Source organism: Neofelis nebulosa, chromosome 9 (genome assembly GCF_028018385.1).
Source record: "Neofelis nebulosa isolate mNeoNeb1 chromosome 9, mNeoNeb1.pri, whole genome shotgun sequence".
NCBI lineage: Eukaryota > Metazoa > Chordata > Mammalia > Carnivora > Felidae > Neofelis > Neofelis nebulosa.
The window spans coordinates 39,472,981-39,486,722 of NC_080790.1; the positions used below are offsets into that span (position 1 = coordinate 39,472,981).

Below are 13,742 nucleotides of genomic sequence, written 5' to 3' on the forward strand. Positions count from 1 at the left end.
GGAATTCCTACATTGAAGCCCCAACCACCAACATAACTGTATTTAGAGACATCTGTGAGGAAGTGATAATAGTTAAATGATGCCACAAGGGTGGGGCCTTAATCTGATAGGGCTAGGGCTCTTATCAGACAACAGGAGAAACACCAGAGTGTTCTCTGTCTCTCTACCCTGTGAGGACAGTGTGAGAAGGCAATCATCTATAAGCCAGGAAGGAGGCTGTCTGCCCTCAATAGGAAATGAATTGGCCAGCACCTTGATCTTAGACTTCCCAGTCCTCAGCACTGTGAGAAAAATAAATTTCTGTTGTTTAAATAACCTAGTCTATGGTATTTTGTTTTGGCAGTTCAAATGGACTAAGACACCATGTGAAGACACCAGGAAAAGATGGCTATCTACCAGCCACGAAGACCGGTCTCAGAAGAAACCAACCCTGCCAGCATCTTGATCTTGAACTTCCAGTCTCCAGAGCTGTGGAAAAATAGAGGTCTGTTTAAGCCACCCAGTCTGTGGCATTTTGTTACAGCAGCCCTGGCAAATTAATACACTCCCTTATTGGTTAAATGAAATGGTAGTTGCTATTATTCTAGTATTACCATTCACAATGAAAAAGTGAGGTTCATTACTCTACATCTACTAACACAGAAAAATGCCCAGGACACCTTAAGGGGAAAAAAAAGCAAGTTTTACAAAATTATGACCCCATTTTTGTTTAAAAAAAAAAAAAAAAGAAATTCTTGTAAAAGCTTAGGAAAAAGCCTGAAAGAATACACATTAAAGTTTTAGCAGAGATTATCACTGGAGATTACCACTCTCCACACAAAGAACAAATGTTCCTTTTATAAGAAAATAGAGGATTTTTTCAAAACACATGTTAAGAGTTCCAGTTCTGGGTAAGATCATGTAAACACATTCCACTCTATCCCACTGAACACAGTTATAAAATCAGGACAGAATGAATGCAGCAGCCATTTAAGGACACTAAAAAGTAACTACAAGGGCACTTGGGTGGCTGACTTCAGCTAGGTCATGATCTCACAGTTTGTGAGTTCAAGCCCCACATCAGGCTCGCTGCTGTCAGCACAGAGCCTGCTTTGGATCATCTGTCCCCCACTCTCTCTGCCCCTCTCCTGCTTGTTCTCTCAATTAATTAATTAATTTTTTAAAAAGTAATTACATATGTTCCTCCACTTATGATTACATCCTGATAAACTCATACGTTGAAAATAAGGTAAACTGAAAATGCATTTAATACACCTAAGTTACTAAACATCGTAACTTGGCCTAGCCTATCTTAAACATGCTTAGAATGCTTACGTTAGCCTATAGTTGGGCAAAATCATGTAACACAAAGCCTATTTTATAATAAAGTATAGAATATCTCATGTAATTTATTGAATATTATAATGCAGATCATACTGCAAAGTATCACTAGCCCAGGAAAAGATCAAAATTCAAAATTCCAAGTACAGTTTCTACTGAATGCCTATCACTTTCACACCATCATAAAGTCAAAAAATTTTAAGTCAAATCATTGCAAGTCAGGGACCATAACAGTAGTAAGTGGATTGAGAAGAGGGTCACAGAACTAGTAGTGAGTTTACTATTTTTCTCCCACCACTACCTCTCATACAGCCAAAACACAGAATGAGGCACCCAGAATATGGACACAGAACTCCAGGAGAAGCCCTCTAGTTCTGGCATGAGAAACAGGAATGGGTTTCTCCTACCGTTCAGAAAGACAGGAAGGGAAATCACATGTTTTTCCCCTCCATTTTCTTGCAACTCTAGCTCAAGGCAGTCTGTAGGTGCACTAGTTTTTGACTGTTAATTTAAATCAATTTTATTATCTCACAGCTTGATAGATCAGAAGTCCAACAGGCTCCAGCAGTTTCTCTGTTCCAGGTCCCACGAAGCTGAAATCAAGGTGTCGGTGACCTAGGCTCTTGTTTCGAGAATATGGAACGAATCTGCTTCCAGATTCATTCAGGTTCTTGCAGAATGCAGTTCCGTGCAGTTTTAAGACCAGGGTCCTTGTTTCCTAACTGGCATAGGGAGTGTTTTCAGCTTATAGAAGCCACTCACATTCCCTAGCTCATGGCCCCCTCTATCTTCCAAGCCAACAACAGAGGTGACATCCCTCACACTTTGAATTTCTTTCTACCAACCTCTACTGCTTTTAAGAACTCATGTGAATTATACCAGGCTCACCTAGATAATCTCCCTATTTTAAGGTCGACTGCTTAGTAACCTTAATTATACCTGTAAAGTCCCTTCACAGTGGTAACTAGATTAATGTCTGAATAACCAGGGGACAAGAATCTTGGGAGGATATCTTTAGAAATCTACCTCTACAGCGAGCAACCTAAAACTCTGAGGGGGGGGGGGGGTCCTTTCTCTCTAATCAGAAGAGCTGTGGTCCCAAGAAGGAGGGGCAAAAACCTCTACTGCATCTGCTCTCTATCCTTCTACCACCCACCCCCAGGTACAGGCATAATCTCAGTAAATACACAGAGCAGGGTAAACAAAGCCCCGGCTTTCAGGCTGAATGACCAAAACAGCAGCCCCAGAGAACCATAAAGTCATAGGGAGATCCCAGAGAGGGAAGAATTAAACAACATGACCCTTTAAAGTTGTTTCTGAACCCTTGGGTTCACTCTCAAGTTTCACGTGCATGGGTTTGACCCTAAGGAATATGCCAGACTTTGAAAACTAAACTAGGGGACAGAACTAGATTCCAGGTTCCAGAATGGCTGTTGGTTGGCATACAAACAGGACACATTAAAATAGCTCAGACACTGAAATTACAACTCAGAGAAGACTGACCAGAACTTACAGCCTGAACCCAACCAGGTTGACTGTCTGCTAAAACAAAAACATTAACATTCTCCATAGAATTTACACAAGACCCAGAATCTCGTAACATAACATGGGTGACCCTTGAACAACATGGGTTTGAACTACAAAGATCCACTTATATGTGAATTCTTTTTCTGATAAATACAGTAAGATAAATGTATGTTCTCTTCCTTACGATTTTCTCAGTAACGTTTTCTTTTCTCTAGCTTACTTTACTGTAAGAATATAGTATATAACACATGCAACATACAAAATGTGTGTTAGGGCACCTGGGTGGCTCAGTCGGTTAAGCGTCCTACTTTGGCTCAGGACATGATCTCACAGTTTGTGGGTTCGAGCCCCGAGTCAGGCAGGCTCTGTGCTGACAGCTTGGAGCCTGGAGCCCACTTCAGATTCTGTGTCTCCCTCTCTCTCTCTCTGCCCCTCCCCTGCTTGCTCTCTCTCTCAAAAATAAAAACATTTTAAAAAATGTGTGTTAACTGTTTATGTTATCAGTATGGCTTCTGGTCACAGTAAGTTATCAGTTTCGGGGGAGTCAAAAGTTATATGCAGAATTTCAATTGTGCAGGATATTGTTCAAGGGTCAACTGTATTTAATTTTTTTTTTTTTAACGTTTATTTTTGAGACAAAGAGAGACAAAGCATGAACGGGGGAGGGTCAGAGAGAGGGAGACACAGAATCTGAAACAGGCTCCAGGCTCTGAGCTGTCAGCACAGAGCCCGACGCGGGGCTCGAACTCACGGACCGCGAGATAATGACCTGGGCCGAAGTCGGCCACTTAACCAACTGAGCCAGCCAGGCGCCCCTAGGGTCAACTGTATTTAAAAATGTCCAGGATACAATCCAAAATTACTTGGCATACAAAGAGCTAAGAAAATCTAAACTCACATGGGAATAAATGTTCAGCAGACGTCAATGCCAAGAGAACAAAGACACTGAAATCATCAAAGACTTTAGATATCAAGTTATAAAACTGCTCTAATAAGGAAGAACAAACACTTTCAAACAAAAGACAGAAGGTCTTAGCAAAGAAACAGAAGATACGGTAGTCAAAATAAACTCATTGGATGGACTCAATAATAGAATGGAGGTGATAACACAAAAAGCCAGTGAAAATCAATAGAAACGATCTAAACAACAATAAAAAGGGGTGCCTGGGTGGTTTAGTCAGTTAGTGTCTGACTTCGGCTCAGGTCATGATCTTGCAGCCTGGAGCCTGCTTCAGATTCTGTGTCTCCCTCTCTCTTTGCTCCTCCTCTGCTCGTGCTCTCTCTCTCAAAAATGAATAAACATTAAGAAAATAATGAAAATAAACAAAAAAAACCTGGAAAACATGAAGAGAGCGTCAGAGACCTGTGGGACAAAAAACACCTGACATGCACTTCATCAGAGTATCAGAAGGAGAGAAGAGTGTAATGTAGAAAAAAATATTCCCAAGTCTTACCGAAAGACATAAACCTACAGATTCAAGAAGCTCAGCAAACTTGTAAAAGGATACACTCAAAGAAATTCAAACCCAGACACCTCACAATCAAACTGCTGAAAACTGAAGACAAAGAAAAAATCTTGAAAGTTGCCAGAGAAAAGTGATGCACTGCTTATAGAATTCTCCACAGAAACCATGGAGACTAGAAAGAAGTGGCATGTTTTTCAAGTACTGAAAGAAAAGAACGGTCATCCCAGAATTTTATGTCAAGTAAAAATATCCTCTACAAATGAAGATGAAATAAAAACATTCCCAGATAAAGGAAAGCTGAATTTGTTGCCAGAAGACCTGCTCTGAAACAACTGTTATAATAGGTTCTCTAGATAGAAAATGATACCGTAAGTAAACTCTGAACATCAAGAGTAAAGGAAGAAAAGTCTACTTTGTGGTCCTAAAGCTTTCCCTGACCAATTTTATTTCTATTCCCTAAATCTTTCATAGGCATTACCCCCTAATAACCTTCTTGCATTTTTTAAGTACATAAATTTAATTAGGTAAGATCATTTAGATTTAACTGAAATTATAATCCTAGGAAATCACTGCTTAAATCAGACCAAGAAACACAGGATTATTTTATAGCACATACAACAACAGGCAGGAACTACTAATCACCTACCATTTACAATTACCACAATGAAGGAGTTGTCCTCTCCCAAACTGAGCATCTCTTTCTTTAAAGAGCTATCTACCCTATTTTTAGATGTCAACACATACATCAAGACTAAGACTTATTCAGACAAAAACCAAAATGAGCAATCCAAAATTACTGTCAGAGTCTAAATTTTTATTTACTTGTTTTTTATAAACATCTTTCTTGGTCTAGTACTTAACGTAAAGAATACTAATAACACAAAGCACCGAGACGCTAAAGCAATAGCTTCCACACGCGTACTAAATCTAGGTTGCCCCTAGCACTGAAGAAAAGGCCACAAATGCTTGGATAAGGCTCTCTAATTTCAAATCAGCTTATGAGATTCTGCCTGTTGAGAGATGCCTTCATAACAGTTTACCAATGCTTCTGAGTAGATTATTGTAGCTTTATGCCGTCTATGACCACTAGAACGCTAGAAGTAGAGATGGTGCTAATTCTGTTCCTCTTCTAATACTGTCCAGTATCTGTGGGTACACAAAGCCCCAAGCAAATGGTCATTCAAATGAATAAAGGAATGGGTATCTGAAGATGATTTCATTTATATATTTGATTTATATATATTTACATATTCATTCATAGATATTTCATTTTTTTATATATTTCATACATATTTATATATTCGTTTATATTATATATTTATATATTTCATTTATAACAAACTCAGGAATCTGCCAGTATTTCTCTAAATGTCTAAGTGTAACCTATAAGCAAGAATTATTGAGACTACATAAGAAAGATTCCTCACTGATCTGTCGACCTCATTCAATCCAAACATAGTCTTCAGACTTCCAAATATTCATTTAGTAATTATTCTCCAATCCCATCAATCTCCAACAAATTTATAAGGTATCTGTTCTGTAGGAAAGAAATGAAACAACTTTGGAAGACATACTTATCAGCTCAAAGGACAGGACATGTTAAAAGAAACTATTTCATTTGGTAGTACATATTAAGTCCAAATTTTAATAGCTACCATCAGATAGTAACTGCTCAAGAATTCCTTTGTGGCACCTGGGCGACTGAGTCAAGCCTCTAACTCTTGATTTCAGCTCAGGTCATGATCTCATAGTTCATGGTATCAAGACCCGAGTCGGGATCCACAATGAGTCTGGTGGGATTCTCTCCCTCCCTCCCCAACTCTCTCTCAAAATAAACATTAAAAAAAAAAAATCCTTCAAATCTTCTCTTAATATACATAAAAAAGTAAAATTCGACCATTTGGAAATGTTAAAATTTAATATTTAAACAAATTTAAACAATTTTACTATGCCCCTCACATACCTTTATTTCCATAAGGTATGCCATGGTCCCTGTTACACGGGTAAGAAAAAAATCAAACACTCACGCTCACGATGTCTTTTTACTACGTTCAAGTTCTATAACTTATTTGGTAGGTTTGGAAAATATAACTAAGCATGAATAAGCAATGTACTAGATGAAATGTTCTGAGCTCCCTTCTGCCGTTCTGACTTTCCAGTATAAACTACTAAGAAAATAAAATACTTTCATAGCTTATTTTCTGTTCACCTATAGTAAAAATTACAGCTAAAATTATAAAAAGCGGCTGAGGAAATGCAACACAGTGTTAGAACTCCTTTTGTTATAACTGCACGTTCTTACTGTTGCATCAGTGCTAGGATCAGTTCCAGCTTCTGTTGCTAGGTGACCAAATTCGTTTGCATGGCTGTAGGAAATCAGTAGCATTGCACAGAAGCCAAGAAGTGGCTAATAAAAAGAAATATCTATTATTAGTACTTCTGTTTTACTGTACTTTTCCCTCTCATATTTTTAAAGAAAAAAGGATGTGAGAAGAGGTTCTTAAAAGGTGAAAGCAGGATTCAAACATGAATCAAAAGCAAAAGAGCACACATTCAAGGGTGTGTCTGTCTGAAGAGGATGTTATAGCTTAGAAAGAAACTCAAGGATACACGAATTCATATACTACCTCATATATGTACTTCGTGTCATTCATATTTTTGATGAATTTAAGTTTTAAAATCTGGAAGCTGAGACAGAGAAGGAATAAATGGCTTTAATAAAACATTATGAGGGGTGCCTGGGTGGCTCAGTCGGTTAGGCAGCCGACTCTTGATTCCAGGTCAGGTTATGATCTCAGGTTCTTAAGTTTGAGCCCCTCATCGGGCTCTGAACTGACAGTGAGGAGCCTGCTTGGGATTCTCTCTTTTTCTCTCTCCGTTCTTCCCCAACTTGTGCTCCCTCTCTCTACTTCAAAATAGATGAATAAACTTAAAAAAAAAAAAAATTACAAAACTATGAAATCTAAACAGATCATCCTCTTTGGCCACATCACGAACATGCTTACACACTGGTTAAACTTTAAGGACTGTTTTTGACTGTTCACCATCCAAAACCAATACACTTCTGAAATACAGTTCATGAGATTATAATTATTGAGAAAGTGGTAACAATACATGATAAAACTCAGAATATGTTTCAATTCTTAAGTACAAATTCTTTAATACTATTAATAATATTTTTAAAAACTACCTACTTTTGAAGAAAAATTGGTGTTATAAACCTAACAATGTGCTATTGTTGCACATACCAGGAATCAATTCCCCTTCTAAGCATCCAGTCAATCTGGTTTAGCAGTGAGAGACAGAGATAAACTGCAAAAAAATGCTTAATAGGGAATAAAAAGACCTGAATTCTGGTTACACACAATCTAGAAAAAGAAATCTACTTAACATATGTACATATTTTACATACATCTAAAAGAGGTGTTTTTTTAAAATTCTTCCCAAAATGAGAACAATCAAAATCCCCCAATCAATAATAAAGACAAACAACCTAACTGAAAAAAATGGACAATGAATAAGAAATTCACAAAAGAGAGACATTCTGATAGTCAAACACATGAATCGATGTTCAACCCCGAAGATGATGATGGAAATGCAAATTGATACAACTAGATAATATTTCACATCTGATTAATTTAAGAAATCTTAAATCTGATAATACCAAGTATAGGTGAGAAGTGAGAAAACAGGGCTGATACCGTACATGTTTGGTAGGACTGGAATTTGGTATAAGCTTTTCAGGGAAAAATGCAGCAAACCTAGTAAAGCTGATGATGAGGTGCAAGGCCTCAGATGAAAATAACCCATATTTGGGCATATACCAGCCAGCAGTGCCTTGCAAACTATGGCTGGAAAATAAACTCAGTAGTGTGTCATAATCAGCATTTGTAGATGAATTTTTAGATGTAGATACTACCTTCTTAGGCATTCCATTCTGTCCTCTCTAGAATATTCATACCTCTATTTTTATTTTCAAAATAGAGAGGTAGGTTGTGCCAAATCAAGGAAGGAGGAGGGGAAAGCCACACTAGTAAGTTCTTACCTTATAAACGAAGGGGAGAGTAATGTGGTGTGGTCAGAGATATGCCTGACTTCTGTGCTGGGCTTTTTAAAATCCTTAAAATGCTCCACAATCTAACCATCTGTCACATTTGCATCCTTATCCCTCACAATTATTTTACATACCTTCCTGCTCTGGTCTGACTGCCTCCTTATCTGAACAGATTACAGAAATCTGAGGGACTATTTTACTAATTCTCCCAAAGATGTCACATACCTCTTTCCACTCTAGATGCACACGAGAGAAATTCATACATACAGTGGCTACCCAAGGACACCAGGAGTTAATTCTCTCAAGGAACTCCAACTGAGGAAGTTTCTTCAAAGTCATAAAATCTGAGTATTTACCCAGTTCCTCCATTTGTTTTCTAGTTCTTTGATCAAAGTTTTCCCATCTGTATCTGTGGACAATCATCCCTATCTTACAAAGTGTTGATAATAACTTATCCTAAAACATCTATCAGGACCTATCCCACAATAAGCCTTCAATACACAGTAGCTGAATCAAAAACCAGGCCTTGCCACCAAATCCTCTGATTCTACATTTAAGAGAGTCTTCATTTTAGAAAACATAAATAAAAACAAAAAACACATTAACAGAAGCATTAATAACAAATTCATTAATTTAAAAATCACTTGAATACAATTACACACTGGATTAGTTGGCACAACTTACTGGGTGTAAGATCCCTTTTCCCTCTCAACCCAACCTGACCAGGACTCTAGAACAAGCTAGCTATTTCATCTTCTGGCCTCAGGCCAAAGCGGGTCTGTACCACCTCCAGGTTCAGTGGGATTATCTGATCCTGTATCCTAATAGGAGACGTGATTGCAAAGGTGTAGGCTTTCCACTGTGGACTATACTTTAATGCAAATAATTATCATTACCAACTAAAGAATATAGTTTCATTCCGCTTGAAACAGGGTAAGAACAATACAGGCCCAGAGCTTACAGCTAATGACGTAATGTAACAGATGGCAAAGAAAACAGAACTTAACTCATCTTCGCTTTTGAGAATGATCTTCAGACTGAAAAAGGCAAAACCACTATTGTTTCAGAGAAAATGGAGCCCAACACAAGTGAAGAGACCCAGAGAGCATCTAGCTGCTTACGTGAGTCAGGACTCTTCGTTCTTATAAACAGAGAAGTCTGTTTTGCCCAAACAAGTTGGATTTGAAGGACGCCCAGGTAACCAGGGGTAGGTAAGAGGGTAACTGAACCTCAAAAAATGTTCGTTCCCTCCCCACCTTTTGCCTCTATTTCTCTCTGCGAAAGCGTTTTGTTTCCTACAACAGACCAGACTCTTTCAAGGACTACTAATCACTTCTAGGCTCACATATTCCCAGCCCTTCCTTCCATTAAGAGCTCTAATGAAAAAGGTCCTACAAGAGGACTTTGAGGTACTCACCCTGGAGCAAACAATTGTGGCCAAGCCTGGGGGGTCAGATCCATCCTCAGACCATGCACTGTGGCCAAACCCAATGAGGTATTGAGGATGCAGCTGCTCCCAGTCAAATCACATAATTTAAAAACAAACATCTTCCATCTTGACCACAAAGGTATGAGATTTTTATTTAGACACATAGTCTACTCCATTTCCTTGCATTACTAAGTAGTAATTTGGGGAGAGGAGTTAGTTTGACATGTTTTATTTTATTTCTAGGGGACTATATTCCTGGCTTTTTATTATTGTTGCCTTTTTCATAATTTTGTTAACCATTCCTTTTCAGTAATTCTAAAAATTCCACTCAAAATATATTATCAAATTATCTGTCTATATTTCAGAACTCAACTTAGGTCTTTTTCTTCTCAGAGTGAAATTTCCATTTCTAGTCATTTTAATTTCCTTTTTCCTTCATTACCAGTAACATCTCTCTACTACATAAGGATTTATCCATTACATAACAAAACTTTAGAGCTAGTACATATCTGACTTCACCCACTCTGTATCTATATGGCTAAATCCAACACCTTTTCTCCCATTGGTATCTTTTTCTCCTCTCATGCCACAGTCAAACCTACATAAAAGGCAGTTCCAGATGGTTCACACAGAACTATCTTAAATATTCTACATTTCATTTTTTATAGCTTTATGCCATTTTTTAACATAGTCAGCATTTTGCCTCACCCATGCAGATGCTCCATCTACTGGTAGAATATCAGCTTAGGCTTATGGTTTTTATTTTATCTTTTTTTAATGTTTATTCATTTTTGAGAGACAGAAAAAGAGAGAGCACGAGCAGGGGAGAGGCAGAAAGAGACGGAGATACAGAATCTGAACAGGTTCCAAGCTGTCAGTACAGAGTCCCCCAATGCAGGGCTTGAACCCACGGACCGTGAGATCATAAACTGAGCTGAAGTTGGACAGTTAACTGAGCAAGCCAGCCAGGCGCACCTAGGCCAATAGTTTTTAAAACTACTTTTTAACCCTTATTTTCTGCCCTTAAAACACTACTGCCCCTGCAAAGGCCTAACTGATTTCCTAGCACAGTGTTTAAGCACAGACTCAGGAGTGAGATCTTTTTCCAAAACCTGATTCAGCACTTCCAAGCTGCACACCTGGGGTATGTTACTTAATATCTGAGTCTTAAAATGGGAAAAAAGTACCAGCATCATAGAATATAGATATATGTACAGCACTCAGCCCAGTAGCTGGAACATTGTCAAAATTCAGTAAGTGACAGCTATTATCTTCCTACTCCTGACTTCTCCTTAGTCTAATTTCACCCTATTTAATGAGGGCAAGCAAATGATTTAAGCAACTGCTTAAATCATTCACTCCCTTTTCCCCTAATCTCAAATCATTAGGCTTTCCATCAACCTGATCCTGCTTTTTCCTGATAAGGCAGCCACTCCAATTGAGTCAGTCCCTGAGAGTCTTTCACAGTCCAGCATTTATTTCACTGTTGTTCAGCCTCCTTCTCAGCCTTGCAGAAAACCACACCTCACTCTGCTGTTTTGAAATCTTACCTGCTCTTCCAAGTCAAATTTAAGATACCAACTCCACAAAGCTTAAACAAGGGCACAATGATCTTCCATTTACAGTAAGCAAAGCCCATCCCATGCAAATTTATTTTACATTGCCTCAGAAGTTTTCCAGTTCTTTCACGTGTACAAGCAGCACTCTTACGTGACCAACTAGACCATAATCTTCTAAAGAACATGGACTATGTATTTTGCTTTCAATTATCCCACAGCAAATTTCAGACAATTTCAAATCTTAACACTATTTATTTTAACACACACACACACACACACACACACACACACACACCCCTAAAGCAGTAATCACATATCTAAAGCAGTAATGGTTTTATTGACTTTTCTTACTTAGGAAGTAAACTAAAAAAAAAAAAAGCCAAAAGACTAAGTAAAACACTAAGTAAATGCCCTAAGCAGGAGAGAACTCTAGATGTTCTTAAAATGGTAAAGGAAATAAGAAATAGCCCAACACATTGTTTTTACTAAAAATAACTTGCCACAGAACCCAATGGCTGATACTATTTATTTTAAATAGTGATCATACTGTGGGCATCTGAAAAGAGTCAACACATTAAGGCAGAAATCTTCAATAATTTTTTATGTTCACAATAATTAAAAGCCAGAAAGTGCCTTAGCTAATGCCACAAACTTCTTTTCTGCTTACTTTAAGTGATGACTAAAGAACTTTAAAACAAGCATTAAAACATTAAAGGAAGAAAAACCATCAAGCATGTCAAAAATTTACTCATGTTCCTCACTCAAAACCAGCCTGCTCATAAAGGAGTCACCAGCTTCTCTGTCCTCCTCTTGGCAGGGTGGAAAAATGTGTCCATAACATGGTGCTCACAGGCTGCTTCACAGCATTCCAGTTCATTACTCAAGTCTGTTTGTGGTACTTAAAGGCTTGTGCCACAATGGCTTCAGCTTCATCCTGTTTGCTCACCACCAGCCCAAAGGAGTCCACCCTGCCCTGTTACAACAGGTGGCCCTGGAAGCTTGCACAGATTTATTTACCAGATCTAAGCTAAAAGAAAAGGAAGACTTTACAAGTCAGTGGAATCTTCTACAACAGCCTACACAGAATTCCTTATGTATGCAGGAAGCACAATGTCTGGTTCGTTCTAGTGGGGTAACAGCTTCCTACAGCTGAGGCCAAGCAGATACTCCCACCCCGAAAAAGGGGGAGGGAAGGAGAAAATGCAGTGAAACATGTTAGAGAAGTGGGCTAAAAGATCCAGGCTTTCTTCTGTGCCCCAGGACTATAATTCAACAAACAGTTATCAATATCAACCTAACAATGTAGTTTCATAGGACGGATCAGAAGAATCTGGAATCCAGGTCACCTAAAACCTAAACTACTTTCACAGCAACATAAAGCTCCAAAAAAAAAAAATAAATAATAATAATAATAATAATAATAATAATTTTTTTTTACTTGAAAAAGCCCTTATAACTTCCACATACATGAAAAAAAATGTCCTCAAAAGAGAAATGAGTAAATTAAAATATATAACTAGGAATATCCACCTCAAACACATCCCCACCAAAAAAGCCAGAACGTAGATTACTCCTCATGCATTCACTGGGTATCCATGTTTGTTTGTCCCAAACAAAAAGGGACACTTTTGTTTCGAGTACCAAATACACTTAAATGTTTTGTCTCAAAGATTAGCCAAAATATCTGACAAGCATTATGAATATTTGTAAAGACCTGGTGGATCAGAAGGAAGACACACTTCCCAATTCACTGATAGCTGAGGAACAAGAATTAAGAAGAGGATTCTGATAATCATGACAGGACAACAGGCACAATCTAGGAAATGAGGACAGGTGGTCACCCTGTCAGTGGTAGAATACAGAGCTAGTGAATTACTGGCCCAAATGCTCCAGATCCTAGTGGCCAGCAGTCCAAGTACTTGAGCTATGGCTGCTGAGGCCATCCTCACCTCTCCCGATTCTCAGATCTCTTCTCAGATTCTTTCTCTGATTGGCTGTGAAAACTTCAGCTCTTGCCACTGTCATGGCCATCTTCTGGTCTTACTCTCCCCCCACTCTGTCATAACTACAGGCAGCCTGATGGTCAAGCAGATGCCTCCTAGAACGTCTAGGAACCTCCAACCTCTAGGTTTGAACCATCAGAACCATTAGATTGCCTTGACCACTGTCAGCCACCAAACCCTGAAGCTTCCTAAATAGCACCAGTAGTTACTCTACCTAGAGAAACTGAAGGTTCCTCACCCACAGTGATTTAAGATTCTCTCTAAAGGCCCCATCACCATTCCAGTAAGTACTAAAGCCAGTACAGGCCAACTGAAGACTTCCAATCCCATAGCCCCCAAAAAGTCTAATACCAAAGCCACTTCCAATGCTGTGTTCACTCACTT

The 13,742-nt window shown here is 38.5% G+C and overlaps 1 protein-coding gene across 7 annotated transcripts in view; it reads right to left on the minus strand.

The window, feature by feature from the left end:
- Positions 1–13,742, minus strand: part of RMND5A (required for meiotic nuclear division 5 homolog A) — a 62,990-nt gene that overhangs the window by 26,993 nt on the left and 22,255 nt on the right. For 2 of the 7 annotated variants that reach the window (XM_058683398.1, XM_058683397.1), the window contains exons 3-4: positions 6,616–6,720; positions 430–468 (exon numbers count right to left, since the gene is read on the minus strand). The exons of 2 other annotated variants lie outside the window; for them this stretch is intronic. In XM_058683398.1, the coding sequence (XP_058539381.1) occupies positions 430–468; positions 6,616–6,720 (144 nt within the window). Of the gene's footprint in view, positions 1–429; positions 469–5,740; positions 5,809–6,615; positions 6,721–13,742 lie in introns of those variants that run through there. 3 more of the 7 variants (XM_058683404.1, XM_058683400.1, XM_058683401.1) reach the window with 3 other exon arrangements.